Source organism: Cariama cristata, unplaced genomic scaffold, assembly GCF_000690535.1.
Source record: "Cariama cristata isolate BGI_N322 unplaced genomic scaffold, ASM69053v1 scaffold381, whole genome shotgun sequence".
Classification (NCBI taxonomy): Eukaryota; Metazoa; Chordata; class Aves; order Cariamiformes; family Cariamidae; genus Cariama; species Cariama cristata.
The window spans coordinates 11,550-31,078 of NW_009600766.1; the positions used below are offsets into that span (position 1 = coordinate 11,550).

The 19,529-nt window shown below is 36.2% G+C and overlaps 2 protein-coding genes across 3 annotated transcripts in view; one reads left to right on the forward strand and one right to left on the reverse strand.

The window, feature by feature from the left end:
* Positions 1 to 19,529, forward strand: part of FBXL13 (F-box and leucine-rich repeat protein 13) — a gene marked incomplete at its 5' end in the record, with an annotated part of 67,132 nt that overhangs the window by 8,716 nt on the left and 38,887 nt on the right. The window contains 3 exon segments of the mRNA XM_009710125.1: positions 10,567 to 10,619; positions 14,501 to 14,601; positions 18,081 to 18,210. Of these exon segments, the coding sequence (XP_009708427.1) occupies positions 10,567 to 10,619; positions 14,501 to 14,601; positions 18,081 to 18,210 (284 nt within the window).
* Positions 759 to 18,346, reverse strand: LRRC17 (leucine rich repeat containing 17). Of its 2 annotated transcripts, XM_009710124.1 has the most exons (5): positions 18,151 to 18,346; positions 13,680 to 13,808; positions 6,741 to 7,615; positions 2,833 to 2,988; positions 759 to 1,687 (listed from the first exon to the last, which is right to left on the reverse strand). In XM_009710124.1, exons 3-5 carry the CDS (start codon positions 7,495 to 7,497, stop codon positions 1,284 to 1,286), a joined length of 1,317 nt encoding a protein of 438 aa, XP_009708426.1. In that variant the 5' UTR covers positions 7,498 to 7,615; positions 13,680 to 13,808; positions 18,151 to 18,346; the 3' UTR covers positions 759 to 1,283. The 2 variants fall into 2 exon arrangements, with proteins under 2 accessions (XP_009708426.1, XP_009708425.1); XM_009710123.1 differs by lacking the exon at positions 13,680 to 13,808 and having other exon boundaries at positions 18,151 to 18,317.

The following is a 19,529-nucleotide window of genomic DNA, read 5'->3' on the forward strand; positions in this document are numbered from 1 at the left end:
TTACTTATCCTTTCCATACGTAAAAAAGGGTTTGTAATATCTGTCTTTTAGAGGCACTAGTTCTGCTAGTTCAATAGTAACTGATGCAGAAATTAAAAAAACAGAACTATTATGTAAAAGCTAAGAGTAGTCGTTCAATAAAAACAGATTTTTGTAAAAGAACTTCTAGCAGTATATTATATAGCAAGGAATTTTATCTTTAGAGATGTTGTCTACTTAGCTGGGACATTTGTATGGTGCTGTTACCATAGTATTAGAATAATCGCGGTTTTTAATGAATGTATATTGACATAGACAGTTGTGTGATAAGGAGGTGTTACAATGTGCATTTTACAAATGAGCTGGGGGAAGGGCAGACTTTGAGAATGTCCCACACTTTTAGTAAGCACTCAAAAATGTACGTACCGTCAGTTTGGATGGGCACTGGTGTATTGGATGCAGACCACAGCAGCCTTCATGTGGTCCTCTACACCTAGAAGTGATGTCATGTAATCTGTGTCAAACTGACATGACAACCTAACATGCTTCCTAGAAAGACTTCAGCTCTGCCTACTGCAAAAAACAAACAAGGCAAACATGAGTATATGGAGCTGGATCTTGGGAACAAACCATGTCTTGGCTACTCATGATTTCAGGCAGCTCAGGTATGGAAGAGGTAGAGACTGAGTTATTCACTCAAGACTAATCAGGAACACTTGTAAATCAGCAAGTAGAACCCAGCTTTGGGGTCTGAATCCTAATCAGTCTAACAACGGCCATTCCTGTTTTTCTAGACCTGTATTTAAGGTTAGTCTTCAGTTTGATTTTTCGTATACAATAAAACAACAGGAAGCTGATACAAAAATCTTAGAAAGGTTTTCTGGGAATATTTCAGGAAACTGATAGATACAAAGAATTGTCAATACATTCAAGAAAAATGTGTCTTGGTCACAATACTGCAGCAAGTTCCGTGTTAACACATAAGCTGTCTTCATACATAAGACAGCTCCTCCCCACCACATTATATACATTTGTGTCTATTGATTTCTACTGTATAGTTTCAAATATTTGCCAAAATATTTCACAAGAATGTCCAGAACAAATTGTCAGAAACAATTACTTGATGAAGGATGCTGTGTAACTAACACCATTCTGTAATTATTAACTGGAATATATAGAAATCTTTGTAGGCAGATAGTCCTACAAACAATCAGTATAATTAACAAAAAATGTAAACAGCATGTTTTTCTTTGTCAGAGTATCAAATATTTGAATGTACTAAAAAAAAGCGGGGGATTCCCTTATTAGCCTATCACAGTGACAATTACGCCATGCTTCTTTACTGTTTGAACTGATTGTTCTTTGTGTCGTTCCCATTCCTCATCATCTTTGTCCAGATCAAAAGTTTCTGGATAAATGGGCATCTTGTCTTTTGGGCACTCCTCGTAATAACTTCGAACATATTTTCCAACAGACCATCCTTTGTATTCCTCAGGCATTTTGCATTCTAGGCCATTGTAGTGAACGTTGTAGTGATGTTTCAACCAGTAGAAAAGATAATGAATGTTGTAATCACATCTCCAAGGATTCTCTCTTAGCCACAGTATTTTCAGAAAGTAGAGATCTTCCAGTACTCCATATTCAAGATTCTGCAAGCTGTTGTTTGATAGATCCAGCTCCTCTAAGTTACTGAGGCCTGAGAAAGCAGCTAGTCAATAGAAAAACAATTATTGGTACCTTATAAAGATAAATTAGAAAAAAACATGCATATCTGCAACAGGAAAAACATTTTCATAGTTATACATTTATTAAAATTTTTTTGGCTAAAGGCTACAAAAAAGACTTTTCAAACACTGAACTTTAAAATATGGCTTGTGCCTTGAGAAGTGACATTAGGGGAGTTGTACTGCTGGTAAAGTTACAAAACACTTAATAAGCATGCATGAGTGTAGAATATGGACAGTGAAAGTGAATGAATGCTTACTTTGCTTATAGAACTCAACTGTTATTGCCGTGATACAGAAGTAGAAATATGGAAATTGATTATGTATAAGACAATGTACAGGGCTAGTAGTTTTTGTATGTATGTATTTGTGTGTGTATAGAACCTTTAAATTAATATTTTTAGATATGGAAGATAATAAGCACAGAGCCTCATAGTAATGCTTCTGAGGCACATTTCAGAGAGTCTTAATTTAAATAGATCAACTATGTGTAATATTAAACCTTGTAAGTACCATTTTACTGATATTACCACTTTCTACTGCTGTTTAACTTCCAAAACGCTACTAGAGAAGGCTCTTTTTGCGTCATACTTTCTTTCTCTCTCCTTGTGTCTGCTTTCATAATTAAAAACTGAATACACATAGGCAATAAGCAAATTGCAAACAAGGCCACTTGAGTTCTAATAATATATAACTTAAGATTAATTATATGTAGTTTAAATCTTTTTGGTTTCTCTGTTACTTTATTGTCCAATATAATTTAAAAACACCCTCATTATATGACAAGTTTTCTTAGACTTCGCAAAGATATATAAAAAATCACTCAGCTATTTAGCATTGTGGGAAATGATTAGCCTTCAGTCTGCAGAATTAAATTTTTGCACTTGGTTGGTTTAGTATTAAGAAAGGCAGCTGAAATCAGTCTTTCTTCATTGGCTTCCATGATGGATACATTTCAGTGCAAACCTTTATTCTTATGAATTGAGTGATACAAAAGGTAAAATTTGCACCAACTTCTAGATTTTTAAATCCTTTTTTCCCCAAATATATGTCTGATAGAGACATTGTCAAAGTTTATAATTAATAAAACACGAGTCACTTTTTAATGAATATTTAAAATTATTCTTACCAGGATCAATGTAAGCTATTCCATTACTGTTTAGGTTTAATATCTTCAGTTCGCTGACATCTTCAAACTCTTTGGCTCGTAGTTGTCTAATTTTGTTGTTGGACAAATCAAATTTAACTATATCTGGAGGTACGTTACCTGGAACTTTCTTTAAATCTTAAAGAAAAAGACATAACTTGTGTCAGTTTTAGATTATTCTTACTGCTTAGGTATCACAGTTGCATACCGCACAGAGTTATGTCAGTCTGGCATTGTTTCTTTTTTTCTTTCTCTTTTATCCCCACTACTAGGGTCAACATATTTTTTTTCAACTCCTGAATTTCATTGCTTTGTTCACTTGTATCTTTACATTTCATGTGAAAATTGCTCTCTTCATTAGTGCTTATAATAAAGCGTCTTTCTGTGGTTTATATTTTTATTTTAATAGAACTGTACTATTCATTTGCGTATAGGGTAGATAGTGAAGATACTATACTAATAAAAAGTATGTGTGAAAGGCTTGATTGTTTAAGGAAAAGAAACCAGAGTAACTATATAAAAAAAAGTTCACTGATACATGAACATCTTCCGTACTCAAATTATAGTGTGCTGTCTTACATCCTTTGTTTTGTGTTGCCAAAACATAAAATGTTCTAAATTTTATCAGCAATAAAAATGCTAGTTGTTATAGTATTTACAGTAATATGTATAGTTATAATTATAGTTCTGTAGTTACAGTTATGTAGTGTTTTAGTAATATTTAAGATTTTATATTTGTTACTATACTTACAGTTGTTATATGTCCAGACAGCATAGTGGCATTCTGTCTATCTACTTCTCTATCCTACTTGTATCGTTGGCGTTACCAAAGTAGCCAAGCACCTCTCAGTTATCTGTGTACATATCCTCACAGCGTTCTGTGCAAAAGAGTTACAGAAAGAATAGCTTCTAGTCCAGTAGTAAGGGCACATTCATGAGAAATGCAAACTGTGGTTTGACTCCTCTCAGGATAATGTTAATAAACCTAATCTCCAGGATTATGTTTACTCGATGAGTCTTCTAATCCCGGGCTGTTATTGCAAGAAAATGAGCGGTGTCTCTTATCTGACCGTCTTTGAATGAAAGCAAGTAGTTTCTGGATCTGTGCTGAAATTTGTGTTGTCAGTGTATTTCTCAAGTTCTGAAGATGTCTGGTGCATTGGGTATCCTCGAGACTAAAGCAACATATCAGTCTTCCTGCTCTATATCTGATTTTCAGCAGAACTTCGGTATTATAAATAATAAATATTGTAACTACTGCAGCCTGCTGTGGTTGGAGTGCTTCCTGCTTGTGCAGATGTCAAAGTTTCAGGGCCTATTTATCACCAAATGAATGCAAATAATGCCTGAATTTAGAGACTTGGAGAGTTTGGCAGCACTAGAAAGCAGATTTTTTCAACTGGTCTTGCAAATACAAATTCTTTTGCAGAAAAGTAAACAGAATTTATTTTTGCATCCAACTTTTGTTGCTTTTTTTGGTAAAACAGAATCAAGGAAATAGAATAATTTCATTCTGAAGTACTGAAAGATCTAGTGTATCACTGGTCTGATGAGATATAAATAAGAAGTTCTTTAAAAAGGAGAACATACACATAGTTATATGTATTTTGAAGATGTTTCTTTCATAAATTTTCTGACATTAACTGAAAACTGCTAACCTGTTGTGATATCTCCATAGAGATACATAGTACTGGTATACTGCTTGTCACTCCATCACGTCCATTGTAAAGGAATAATGGATTGCAGTTTTTCGTGTCATCTTACTGGTTTTGCAACTGATGCACCTTTTTTCCTACTCTGAAATCTTGTCCATGTGGGTTTAGAGAAATTTTTGTGTTTTTCCAGGATTTTGGGTGCATTATACTCCTAGCTCTGATGAAAATTCCAATGAAATTGTGCATGTGCTCGACAATAATCATATGCAAAGACAGAAAGTACAATACTTTCATCAAAGATTACCATGTGTTCAGAAATCCAAAATGTCCATGGGATCTGCATCCAGCTGTCAAGCATATGCACAGTAGATCTGATACTTCCTAAAAAAGATTGAACCTACTCAATGCGTCTGTGCTAGACATTCAGGAAGTCCTGGACTGATATACTTAGTTCTTGACCTGAAGGAGGGAGACCCTGTATCCTCTAGTACACTCATGTAGAGGCTGAAGTAACTTTATTCCTTCATTATTAGTACTAAAGAGAGTAAACCATTTTTTTAAAGTGCCATAAAAACCTGTGAAACTGCCATGAAGAACAGACGACATTGAATGTTTCTATGAACTTAGAGAAAAAAGTAACATTTTTCTTTCCAAAACTTTACAAGTATATTCATATATTCAGCCCTTCTCTTTGATACCACTAAATGGGGAGATCTGGAAAGTCAGTCTTTTCTTATATGAAGATTATAATGTATGCCTGCTTTTTGTTCAGTAGCACAGTTTACTGGAGACATAAGATAATAATGATGTAATTAAGATCCTATGAAGGATAATTAAGATAGTAATCTGTAGTCTAATAAATAATGAAGATCCTATCTACAAGGAAAGGTAAGGTAGGTGAATATTAAAAAAATAATAAATCTTCACCAGTAAAAAAGCATAAATCATTAATAAGAGAGATGTTGTAGCTGCATGGTAAAACAGAGAAAAGTGAGCTATAGGAAGAAGAAAGGAATTTAACAGGGTGGAAAAAAGTAAAAATGTGGACCATTTTTTATGTCATACATAGTAGATAAACCATGTAATCAAATACTGAAATCGTTATTTCTTTATATTTAGATATTGTCTCCTTATACTGACTTCTGAGCTTGTATCTGACATTAAGGTCCAAGGATAAGGGCACACAGAGTTGTTACATAAATCTAAGTCACTATTAAAGCAAACAGAAGTTTAGCAAACACGTTGCAAGATACAAGTGAGCAAAACATGCTGCAGTGATCCGGTATTGCAGGCTATGCTTCACACAAGTTGGGAAAAAATCCTCCCAATTTTGGCTACTTCTGGTAATGCTTTTTATTTCAGATTTGTGATGTTAAAGAACAACTCTCTCTGAATTGTTTTCTTGTTTGCTTTGTTTCATGATGGGATAAAAGATGGGAAATATAAAGCACGAATAAATGTGCACTTTTGAGTTAATATAAGCCCCAGCTGGTTTACCCTTAAGGCTTAACTGTGGCTTTTAGGAGCCTGAGAAGGATTTAGGAATGGAACAGATCCAAGTGTCTGAAAAAAATTTCTTGAAGGCCTTTCAACTTTGAAATGTTTGCTGGGTGCTGAGAGGAAGAACACAGAGGAGGTATTTCTTTATGAACGAAAGCACACGATTTCTTCCCTTTGTAGAAGAAATCTTGCACAGAAAATGTGAGGATGCAATGGCTCTCCTTTGCAATCAGGTTCCTTTGGGCATTGTAGGCACAGCTGGCTGCTCTAGTCCTGCTTCACAGCTTACTTCTGTCAAGGTTGTTGCTATCTTTGTGTTTGTACACTGGAAAGAAGAAAAAACACTCTGTGCTTTTCTCTATCACTACAAGAATTTCAGCACAGCTTTAATTTGACTGGTTAGTATGTTTATAGTTGTAAAATCAGACTAGTGAAGTGCTGATCCTTCAGTAACTTAAGTAAGTGCTTAATTTTATTCCTGTTGGACTTTGTTGGATATCTTGTACTAGAGCACTAAAGAATATCTGTGGAATTGGGGCTGCAGAGTAGAGGTAAAAAGCAGGAAGAATTCCTACTTCTTGCTTGTGGTTATGAGACAAAACCAACAGTATTAGTTAAAGTAAGTAAAACGAGTACCAGTACTATATTAATTTACTGTAAATAATAAGTGAATAAATGTAGTAAGGGAGCAAGAATATTAAAATCATTAATTCAGTTATAAAGGCAGATACAAACCTTTTCTTCTGCAGTTCAGAGTTGGTACAGGAAACACATACATGTGGCACAAAGAGGAATCAAATTCTGGTTTGATAGCTTCAGGTTTCTCCTGTTTTATGTTTTTGGGGTCCTGCCTGTCCTCTTCACTACATAGCTGGTCAGCTTTTATCTGCTTTAGCTTTTGATTTTTCAGTTCTATTGGGTGCACACACTTGGCATAATTTCCCAAATTCCTGTTTGTTGGAACCTGTAGCATTGTAACAAGAGTTTCTAGTTCACAGTTGCAATGCCAGGGATTATCATAAAGACGTAGGTAGTTTAGACTGGGTGTATAAATAAAAATCTCCTCAGATAAACTCTTAATTTGGTTATGCTGAAGCAAAAGTGTGGTAAGTTTATTCAAACCAAAAAAAGCCTCGCTCTCAATTTTTGAGATATCATTCTGTTGTAAATCCAGACTTTTCAGTACTTTATACTTGGAAAACATGTTGTTCTTCAATTTACGAATCCTATTTCTTGCTAGCAGCATGTGTTTTAAATCCTCTGGCCAATCAGGTGCCACAAAAATCAATTTTCTTTCCTGACAATCTAGGTATTTCTCATGAAGGTAAGTGTATATATCACATGGTAGGCCTCGGGCATTACGCTTAACAGTGCTAGATGTTTTCCTTAAGATGTTTTCCCTTTCATTGTTTCTCAAACTCCTATTCCTTGTCTTCCTACAGTCAGATATTTTACAAAGAAGAAGTAGTAGTATAATAGTAACTACTTGCATCCTGACATTCAGCTGGCCCCAGTTATTTTCTGGGACAGCTGGAACAGCTGAAATTTTTGGATAGTCTTAATCAGTATTCTACAGATTTGAGGAGGCACAGCTGGCGTATGTAGGATCCCTGTGTTGGAAGGAAAGTAAAACATTAGAACAGATGAAATAGGCATTTTCATGGAGGCTTACACATAATATGCAGCATTCAGTCAAATACTCAATCAACACACTGCTTGGAGCTTCACAAATGCTTTGAAGATTTAATGTCCTATTTCTGTTTTTGTTGCTTTTACTGTTTCTGGTCTACTGTTGTTCATTTTGATTAAATACGGGAAACTATATGGACCAATTTCTAACTGATCTTTGTTAGAAGGTTCTCATGTATTCAGGAAAACAGCATCAGGCTGAATCTTGTTTGCATTTCAGTTCATCTTGGAAGATGAGCTTGAAGCTGATATTTTCCAGCTTTCTGGATGTTGACCCACTGGAACACATACAGAGCCAGACCAAGGAAAGTCATCCAGTGTTTATCAAACTCCCAGTTTTAGACTGTGCTCAAGTGTGGACTTGTTTTCAGGTTAAGCCCCAATTTATCATAACTAGCCCTGCTGCTACCAAATGTCTCTCATGGTCTATGTCAAGTAGACAAAATTGGCTGAACTGCTCTGAGAAGGACCCAAAAATAATCTTTTGCAAGAGCCTGTGAGGCTATATGTCATCTGAGCATAGGCAGAGTGCAAGGAGAGCCTGCGGATCCTGGCAGTGGCCTCCTTCAAACCATTTCCAGGTCTGGCCAACTGAGGAAGGAGGGTACAGAGGGGTAAGCCAGGAGCTTTTGCCTTTCCAAGAAAGCCAAATGCAACCATTAGGAATTATTATTAGAGGAAGACAAGGACTGCTCGCTGCAACCATGTCCAAATTTGCCTCATTATTTTTAGTAATTTTTTGGCCTGTGTTCCCTTCTGAATTTCCCATAGTACTCCTGTGTATTGCCCTTTTCCTTCATTTTCAGTGAAGTTTGACCACAAGATTGTGTTTCCTTAGAAACATTTTAACCCCTTGGGTTTTTGTATTTTCTAACTTTTTTCCATCTCACAAATTTCCTAATTTTGCTAGTCATTATCATTCCTTCTGAAACTTTTTTTTTAATTCTTCACTGTTTGGCTTAACTACTTAGTTACTTTTTCTTTATGACTGTGGACATCTTTGTGTTATGCTTAGTCCTTTTTGACCTTAGCACCTGGGAAGGTATTAAATTCCAATCTTGAGTGCAGATCATTGCACAGATGTTTTGTTTCTAGAACACTGTTGTTTTGGGCTAAAAAAACTTGTATTTATCTGGGGGAAAGGTGACACAATAAATCAACTAATACCAGGTAAAATTCTTTTGAAAGCAAATAAATTTTTCATTTTTAAACAAATTGGTAGATCAGTTTAAACCACATCTTAACTGTAGGGCATTCTCAGTGTGAGAACCTATTGACTGGTTTCTCCATTTTGTTCCTGCAGTTGCCAGTTGTCTATCTGCATTCAGATTCTGGTAGTTCACAGTGTGAATGAGTGTTTGCATTGACAACTTTATCCCTTAGATGAAAAATGAAATTTTATTTGTTACTTTTTGGCAGCTATATGCTAGTCAGTGTAAATTGATTACATGTTTTAATAACTTGAATCATAACTGGGATCCTCTGTATTGTTTTGAACTGTTCACCGTTCTGGTAATGTGATAGCTCATTCTATCCAGGAGAGCTCAGAAACAGAAAAAGAAGAACTTGGGGCAGGAAAGGTAGTAAATAATTATGGAAATATTCTTTTCTTTTCCGTTGCGTCTCCTGGGTCTGAACTGGATTTTTTTACTAGTGTTACATTCTGTCTGCTAACTAAATTATACTCAGCTATAATATCAAGTGAGCAGCTGCTTTCAGTAGGACGTACAGGTTCACATGTAAAATTATAACTGTGTCTCATGTAGTACTAGAGCAAAAAACATATAAGAGGTATGTCATTTCTGTGGCTTTAGCAACCTTAAGGATGATTTTAATTGGTTAGGTACTTTTGAGTTGTGCAATCCCTTGCAGTATTGTCCTATTCTTCAAAAAGACCCTGAGTTAGACAGTATTACAGGGTATCAGTGAAGTCACAGTCCCCATAGAAAAGAATATACAGATCTATTGTTGTACTAATGCATGATTGCAATTGAAAACACGTATTTGGCTTACCATGTGAAAATGTGTTTTTAGAGATTTTAAAATATATTTCTTTTAACTCTATAAACCTTTCATACTGCATTTTGCACATTAGGTATCTGTATCAGGACTATTTTTTCATTTCAGTTTAGACAGATCAGTTATTTTTGAAGACCAGATTAAGGCAAAAAGTATTACTACGTTTAATAGGAGGTTTTGCATCTTTATCTTGGAGGATAGACTCAAAATTTGGTAGAAGAGTGGCTGAAGGGATGTATAAGTGTTATTTCTAGTGTCAGACATCTGTCATTATTTTGTTAGAATTGCAACAATCTCTGCAAAATAGGAATTTCTAAAAATAATAGATTGTATGCGCACAGAAGAGACTGTCTCAGGCAGCTAAATTCTCTGAAATTCCATATCAGCGAAAGATAAGCAGGACTTTTCCTACAATTGGTCTGATTGCTGCACCTCTACTTTTAGAGGGGAAAATTGTTCATGTATATAATTAGATACTGGTGTCGAAATATATGGGTGGGAGGGACAGATAAACCTATGTGGAAAATTTAATTCTGGCATTTCCTAACACCAAATTGCTTAGTTAGGTAGCTTTCTGGTCCTTTGGTAACCTAAGACTGAAAACAGCTTGGTTCCTAAGCCAGCCATTCGTTGATGGAGTGTAAGAAGAGACATTTCCTCAGGACAGCTTACTCCGACTTCATATTCTACTTTTGGTTTTTTGTGCTTTCTTCTCAGTAATCTGCTGTGGCCATGGTTTCAGGGAGGATATTGGCCTAGATGGACTGAATCTGTAATAGGAATTCTTATGGTTGTGTTGTACACTAGGAATTTGAACTGTTCACCTTGAATATGACTTTTTTTTTATTTCTAGGTGAATGTAAGAATTTGCAAGACTTAAATCTCTCTGAATGCCAGGGATTAAATGTAAGTACTACAGACTTTTTTCCACGAACTCTAATTTATACCGAGAAGGAAGATTTTTTAAAGTGCTGTGGTTATTTGGGTACACAAATCTTCCTGATAAAAAATAGAGACTTGTGTTCTTAAGTACTTTGAAAATGTGGTTTAGTAGGATTCGGAGATACTCGGTGAAGTTCTCATTTGTTTCCCACAGTGCCAAGGCAAAATGTTATATTCAGTCTCAATTAATTTTAATAAATAGACTTCAAAACTTCACCAGTGTGAGGGGAGGCGTTTTTTAAGTTTGGAAGTGTCAACAACAATACATTTTAATCCTATATTGTTTCCAAGTTCTTTTATTCCTTCCTTCAGTAGTACACTTGGGCTCTAAAAATGTCTCATTATATTTCTAAATATTAGTGAGAATCTTTATTTGAAAGGTGTCTAAGGATGAAATCACCATTACATATTTGTCCATTCTTTTTCCTTTTTTCAGTCATTGTGTTTGATAGCTGCTTTCTGTCCAGTGTTTAGACTGTACTGATGCATGGGGCTATTCCATCCCAGATGCAGGACTTTGTGTTTGCCTTTGTTGAACTTCATGAGGTTTCTGCATATTGGGAACCATGGGGTTAACAAGAATGATTTGGTCCGTTATGGAACATTGCCCCATCGCATGCTGATCATGTAATAATTGAACAGCTAAAAAAGACATGAGAGAGGAAACAGCTTGTCCAAAGAGGAAGTAGCTGGGGAGCTATGAAACTGATGTTGAAAATCCTGCAGAACGACCTTGAGTAGACCACAAAGGACAGTGAGGAAGATGAAGAATGATGAAGAAACAACCACCCAAGCACTTAGTAGCCCCCCTGTGTAAAAACGACACATGCGCAGAGGGAGTGTTAGTTGTGTAACAAAGATGGGGGGTGCTCCCAGGACAGGCTGGCCCCCTGTCATGGGACTACCACCAAAGGATAGGATAAAAAGAAGGAAGTCCCTTGGTTCGGTGAGGTACGCAGCCGTATAGAGGACCATGTTGCCTCCCCGGGGATGCCAGGAAGGACAGAACCTACCGCCCGAACCACCACACAAGCCTAGAAATGCGTCCTCTATATGCGATCATCTGTTTCGGCATGAATTCGCTTGCTGGGTTGGTATGTATTTAAAGCAATAAACAGCTTTATTGCTATTTAAAGCATAACAGCTAAATGCAAAGAGAATGTGTCTGAATGAGTGGTCACTGGGATACACTGAGCAGGTGTCATCCCATCCCGGAATCCTCCTATTACATTCTCTCAGCCCATTTTTCCAGACTAAATCTCTCTGAATAGAAGTTCTAGCCTCCAGTGTATTGATACTCCCCCCAGTTTGGAATAATTTGTGAATTTGCTGAGAATGTACTCTGTTCCTATCACCCAAACCATTTATAAAGACATTTAACGGTACTGGCCCCCATATTACCCTTGAGGGATGCCAGTTGCCACAAGCCACCAATGGCACTTAGGACCATTGGTGACAACCCTTTGGCCTGGCAGTCTGGACAAATTTTCACTCGAAGGCCACTTATCCAGCCTTTATTTTACCAATTTGACTATAAAGGATACTGTGGCCTGCGTTGAAGGCCTTGCTGAAGTCAAGATATACAACAGCCACTTTTCTCCCCTTATCCATAGATTCAGTAATCTAATCATAGAGAACTATTGCTTAGTGAGGAATGTTTTGCCTTTGCTAAATCTGCGTTGGCTGTTTGCTATCACTTTTTCATGCTTCACATGCTTCGACAGGGCTTCAAGGAGGATTTGCTACATAAACTTCCTAGGGACTCAGGTGAGGCTGACTGGCCTGTAGTTTCCTGGATCCTCCTTCTTCCATTTCCTGAAAATGGATGTGACATTTCCTATCTTCCAGCCATCAGGGATCTCCTTTGATTGCCATGACCTTTCAAAAATGATTGAGACCTCTCAGTGACAGGAGCCAGCTTTCTTAGTACTCTTGGATGCCTCCTGTCTCATCCCATTTCCTCAGTTGCTCCCTGACTTCTACCATGTGTGTTACTTCACTCCCACAGACTCTGCTGGTAGGCCCCTGCGAGGCACCTGGGAAGCCTTAAGACAAGTCTTAGCAGTAAAAACTGAGGCAAAAAAGTCATTGAGCACCTTGGGCTTGAAGATCAACCAATTCTTCTGGGCCCCTTTGCCCTCCAGGGCTGTCTGCCATGAGGTCCTGTTAAGCAGATCCATAAACAAGCCAAAAATCTACTCTCAAGTTCAGACTTTTTCTTCTAAAATTTGTCCAATTTTTTTCTCTCAGGATTTTAAACTCCTCATTTTCATGGTTACAGTAACCAAAGCCAATCTAGTTCTTCACATCCTTGACCAGTTTTTCCTTGTTTGTGAAACAAGTCTAGAAGAATATGTTCACTAGACCACTCATCAGTCACCTGGATCAAGAAATTGTCTTCAGCACACTCTAGAAGTCTCCTGGATTGTTTGTGCCCAGCCATATTGTTCTTCCAGCAGATATCAGAGTGGTTAAAGTCTCCCAGGAGTAAGCAGGATAGGCAATTGTAAGGCTTCCTTCAGCTGCCCAAAGAATGTTTCATCTACCTTGTCTTGATCAAGCCATCTGCAGCAGGTACCTACCACAATGTAATCCTCATAGGTCTAGCCTACAATCCTGACAAATAAGCTCTCGACTGACTTGTCACCCATTGCAATGCAAAGCTCCATTCTTTTAGGCGTAACTTCGCATAGAGTGCCAACCTGTCCTCGCTTTCCTGGGCTGTCATTCCTAAATATTCTGTAACAATTCATTGCAGCCCTCCAGTTGTGTGTGCTACCCCTTCGCATCTCTGGAATCCCAATGAAATCATAGCTCTGCACCTGTGCATGGACTTTGATCCCTACTGGTTGATTTTCATGCTACAAGTGTTTGCGTTTAGACTCTTGAGATGGACTCCTGGTTGTGCTGCTTTCACATGGAAAGTTTCAGAGTTTTCCCCATAATGCTATCCCCTCAATGCTTTCTCACCACTCCCTGTGCCTTCAGTTCTCTTCAGGTTATGATTATCTTCCATCAACATACCTATTTTTACTGATACCACCTCTCTCAAGTCCTTTGTTGCAGGAATATATTTCAAAAGCACAAACTGTCCTCTTTAGAGTTGATTGGTATTGAATTTCCAGCTATCTTGATGGTCCTTTTGCCTGATAACTGAAATTCTAAAAAGGTGACCACAACATGGCAGAAGATACACACCCAACTCTTACGTTTCCATGTATATGTGCTGACTTTTTGCCTTTCTATTATGTTGATATTTATTGCAAAACATTCTTCATACTGGGAGATTTGGTCTCATTATATTCTAATGGAATGATATATAGAACAATATAGCTAGTACCACTTTTGCAGGTCAATAAAACATGGAATCCTTATAATTACTCAAATCTAGTGTCCCACCTAGAGGGTAGAACTAAACAGGAAGCAGTTTGTAAATGATATTACTGGTTAGAGAAGGGTACCAGAGTTTATGGAGAAAATTCACCAGTGGTCTTAGATACCAGGATTAGCTAACAAGAATCTTGGTTTAGCAAAATATGTAAACATGTGCTAACCTTCAATCACGTGAAAAGTGCCCTATGCTCTGTAGGACTGTGTAGTGTATAATGTTTCCTTGAATTAGAATGTTAAAATTATCGTACTTCAGGTGAGTAACAGTAGCATCATGTTTCAGTATTCCACTTTGAGGCTTCCAAAGAAAATGGCTGTGGTATATAAAAATTATTATGATGATTTAGAGATACTTATTCATGTTTTTTCCCCTTGTTGCTCTGCATAAAAATGTAAGATAAATTAATACAAATACAATTTAAATGTACTTCTGGAATTTTTTTTTTATTATTCAGGATGAATCGATGAGACTCATATCAGAAGGTTGCAGAGCTCTTCTCTATTTAAATCTGTCATATACAGATATTACTAATGGAACACTACGACTATTGTCGAGGTAAAATTAAACAGAAATATGAAAGTGTGTTTGTTTTAATGTTGCAGGAAACTTAGAGGCATATGTAGTAGAAAGACTCTTTTTGAGTGACTTACAGGATTCTGTCTGCTATACAAAATGAAAAAAATACCCCATACATTTGACTTAGATAGCAGTTGTTTTCTCTTTTTAATATAACTTAAAATATACACTAGATTACCCTATATATTTCACAGAGTTTTACAGAAAGTGTACTGGTGCTGGGGTTAAACCACAACAGAAACTTTTAAAAAAAAAATGCTAACGAAAAATTTCTTGGGCATGTCAGTTACTCATGCTGTTGCAAGAAGTTTGCAAGTTAGATATGTTTTTAAAAATTTTTTTCTGCAAGAGAGGATTGTGGATAGGTGTATTATGTGAGCCAAGACCTTGTGTGGCAACTGCAAAAGAAAGAGTTATTCCAGATTCTTATTTGGAAGATCAGTGAGCTGAAGGCAGAGAATTTAAATTCTTACAGAGGTCTGCCATTTTTATTTTAGATGTGTCCCTCCTTGAGACTTGAAACCTGCCTGGTAGGTAGAATTGCTGCATTGAAAGCTACCATAAAGGAAAAGAGGCATGCTCAGCCACGATAGCAGCCATTGCAAAGATGTGTATAGATTTGAAGATAGCTGTACATTGTTTCTCTTTCCTTTGAGGAAAACTAATGTATTGCTTTCAACAGGAGTCCCGCGAAGTCCAGAAACATGTTTTTCTTTGGCATTTGCATAATACTTTTTGACTTTTGCTTTTCTTAGTCTATAACGCCACATCCTCATATAACTAACATTTGTTATGGCAAAGTTCTCCATTTAGTGTCTCCAATCTTACCACTCATCTTTTCATCGATATTATCATAATCTGTGTTTTCTCCATGTTGGCTGATATTTTGTCTTTTAAATTTCTGTATGTTTATGTTGAAGTTTGGAACAGCTGTTCTATAGGTAACCTCAGTGTATGTTTTTCCGGTTACCTGAGCATGCTGTTGCCACCAACAGTCAGAACCACTAATTTATTTTGATGCATAAATAGCATGTACCCAAGAAAGAATTCTCCAGAGCAGGTGAAGCTTTCAATGCAATAAAATACTTAAAACAAAAAGAAAAATTCTCCACTGACAAAATATATTTTGCAGTTAACTTGTACCTTTTTAATAAGAAATTTTCCCAGTCATACATGATGCTTCTGATTTAAAACCCTAAGATACCATTGGTTTTATTGACAATTTTTTCGACAAAAAGCAAAGCTCATTGCTTCTGAGATTATGGGGATGTACAAAAAGTTGCTGTCCTGTGAAGATTTTGATAGCAGACAAGTTTCATAAACATTTCACATGCCATCTCAAAAGCATTAGCTCACCATAGGTCCTGTGTAATAATGTAACTAATACAAATTTCTTAGAGGTGGCAGTATTGCATTTCATAATACTGCATGTGAAGTTTGCTATTGTGTATCACATGTGCATTATTGGAACATGGAACAAGTGGAGTGTAGGCTGAGTGTGCTCAAAACTGGTCATTTTTGATTCCTACTGTTCCATACAAGCATTTTAACAAGCATTGTATTACACAACGCAGATCATCAGCTACAATTTCCCTCTGAAAAGTTCTGTTGCGTATGGTAGACATGAATATTGTCTATCAGGAATAAATGTCAGAAGGTGATTTTGTCAGATTGCTTTAAAACAATGATCCTGAGAGTGCTAATGCCAAAATTATTTGAAAAACCAGTATGACAGAATTCCTGCAGAATTTAGCTGTAACACAAACCAAGGTTCTTTTAGTAGTCTGTGTGCTCAAGCTTAAGTTTTAAGAAAGCTGATGCTTTAAAAATGGCAGAAGGCAGCACATGTTAAAATTCCCAGATCATAAAAATAGATCATATGACCTTGTAAAGAAAATCTATGTCTCTTCAAAAGTATTGGAAGATTTTGATCACAGTCTTCAAAATGCAGTAAGAAAGGTTTCCCTGTGTTTTAGATTGTGCAACCTTGTAGCCACATACACTTTAAAAAGACTGCCAGAGTGTAAAAACCAGTCTCTTAATTTATCCTCTATTTTGTCAGATAAGTTTGGAAGTGTACTCTCTCTGAGTTTGATTTTCCCCACTCATATCACTAAAATGCAAAAAGGCTTATGCTTCTACAAAGAAGGATACCTTTGTTTCTGTATTTAATATGAATTAAATGTTTCCATCTAAAAAAAATGCACCACAAACACGTGTCCTTATATTCTAATATCTGATCCTGATGCACATTGTCTGTCTTGTTTTTTTTGCATGAAATGTAGTCTTATATTTAATTTCTTCATACTTTTGTATTATCACCTTATATTCTAATATCTGATTCTGATGCACGTTGTCTGTCTTGTTTTTTTTTTTCATGAAATGTAGTCTTAAATTTAATTTCTTCATACTTTTGTATTATCATTTTTTTACAATAACATTCTTTTCCAACTTCCTATCTCTTTTTTTTGGTGTTCAGTTCAAGTTAGCATGTTTCCCCACTCTATATTGAAAGTATAAGATCAGTTCCAAAAATGTATGCCACTCCCTAGCAGTCAGCTCCTCAGTGGGTGTTCCCATCCTTCTTCAAAATGCCTACTTTTGCTGACTTGCAAAACTATATCCCTACAACTAAATGTCTACCAGAGCGGTCCTAATTCTAGGTTTTGATTTTCTGTATGCTTTCATTTGTGGTGCTTGTGGCAAATGTTATTTACTCCAGTTAGAAATGTAGTTCAGTAAAATGTATAGTTTTCAGTATATTATAAACCAAAGCTGCAGATGGAAACTCAAGTATATTCAGAGTATAGATCCTTGCTTTTACAGAGTGCTGTTGATTAACATTTTCCACTTACACAGTTTGCTTTCTTTTAACTAACGTTTAATATAAAGAAATGTTTTCCAAAAGAACTGATCAAAACCTAACACTGGATGATTCACTTTTGGATAATTCCCTTTTGTATCTCTTACAAGTTTTCAGATTCTTTAAAAGTACTCTTCTAAATAATTATATGACTTGAGAAACTCTAACTGTACATTTGTGCTTTTAATGTCCTCTGATAGAGTTCTGGTTTTTATTTCCAGCAGGCACTGCTTGTAAAATCAATGGCAAAGAAAGTCCAGCAGACTTATACTGAAAAGTCTATTAGCTTTCAAAGTATGCACACAAAAATGCCAGTTAATTAAAAGAGAATGCTTCTGCAGTTATTCAAGATAACTTTAAAATGATACTCTTTTCTTATGGTGAAATATGTTGTATGACAGTGCTCTTCCCCAGTAATTTGCAGTACAAGGAGCAGAGGAAAAAGTGCAGCAGAAGAAAGGGACTTTCAAACTTCAGCAAGGAGTTAATTCTATTTCATACCAAACATCTTTTCTTTACAGTAATTTTCAGAATACTTTAACTATGGTATACACCTTATAATAATTTGCTCTCTGTTCTGTTTTTTTTTGCAAAGCAGCTTCCCCAATTTACAGTATCTGAGTTTAGCTCACTGCAGAAAATTCACAGACAAAGGTTTACTGTACCTGGGCTCTGGAAAAGGCTGTCACAAGCTCATCTATTTGGACCTTTCAGGTTGCATTCAGGTTTGTAGTTCACGTCTTTCTTTCATTCTGTGAAGAAGAGAATCCTTTATATGACTGGCTGCATCCTGCATTCATGGTATACTGAAGTAGAACAAGCACTGCAGCAGACTTCCAGGGTTTTGAATTACATGACTACAGCTGTTTAAATTTTACCAAGGAATAATAGCACTATAGGTTTGGATCACTACCAACAAACTGTCAGATCTATAAACAGCTAGTGCTTACTGCATAATGAGAACAAGGCTTGCTTTTTGTAGCCATAAATAGACCAATTCTATGTCATGATTAGTTAGGATTTTAAATCAGGAGCTTTGAAACTGTAGTTTTTACTAAGATATCAAAAAAATAAAAGCCACTCTGCACTGGAAAAATACAAATTTACACTTGATTTCCTGAGAAGGAAATTAATTAAAAAGTAAACTATTAATTAAAAGTAAACTATTTTATATTGGTTTAATATATGAATTGAAGCAATATTTATAACTGTAATCTAAAAATAGTTAATATTTTGGATTATTTTAGTCTCCTGCTAAACTTCTAAAGAAAACCAAGGTTTTGGAATCTGGTACTATTTTAGAAACTTTCAAATATATATGGTATCTTGAAATATATTTCAAAAGCAATATGAAATGCCAAACTCTAAGGAAATAAAACTCTGCCAATGTTTTAATAAAGACTCCCACATGTATTTCTTTATACACTGAGAAGATTCTCCAAATTACAAAATACATGTGAAATGATAAAGAGATGGAGTCTGAGGAATATAATGGTTTCACTTTCCATCTAAAAAACCTTTTCAGAACCAAGGATGAGGGCAACAGTCTTGTTCTGACTGCTCTTTACTGTGAGTGTCTGTTTCTTGTTCCAGAGAATCATACTGAGAATATTGTGCAGTGACAGTGTGAAATTTGAAATGAGGGCTGAGGTTAGAGGAAAGCTAAGAACTACCTACCTCTGAGTTACTTTTTCAAAATGCCAGTAATTGGTTATTTTTTCCAAAAGCAACATCCCTGCTTGTTCAGAAGTGTAATCATGAGCTGTAAGGATCTGCCTCTAGAAAGCATGATCTAACAGTAGTCAGAGAAAAGGGATCATCATTGAACTGGGAAAACCACAATACTCCCCTTTCCAGAGGAAAGTGGGTTTGCTCACCAGTGTTTTTGAGAGCTCTGGAACGGGTTCCACAGCTTCCTCCATTTTGGGCTTCCCCACAATTCTGGAACAGTACTTAATGATTATGACTGAGTACTTAAGTAAACAGTTAAAACCAAAAAGAGCATCAAATTGCATCACTGTTGCATTTTAATAAAATAGAATTT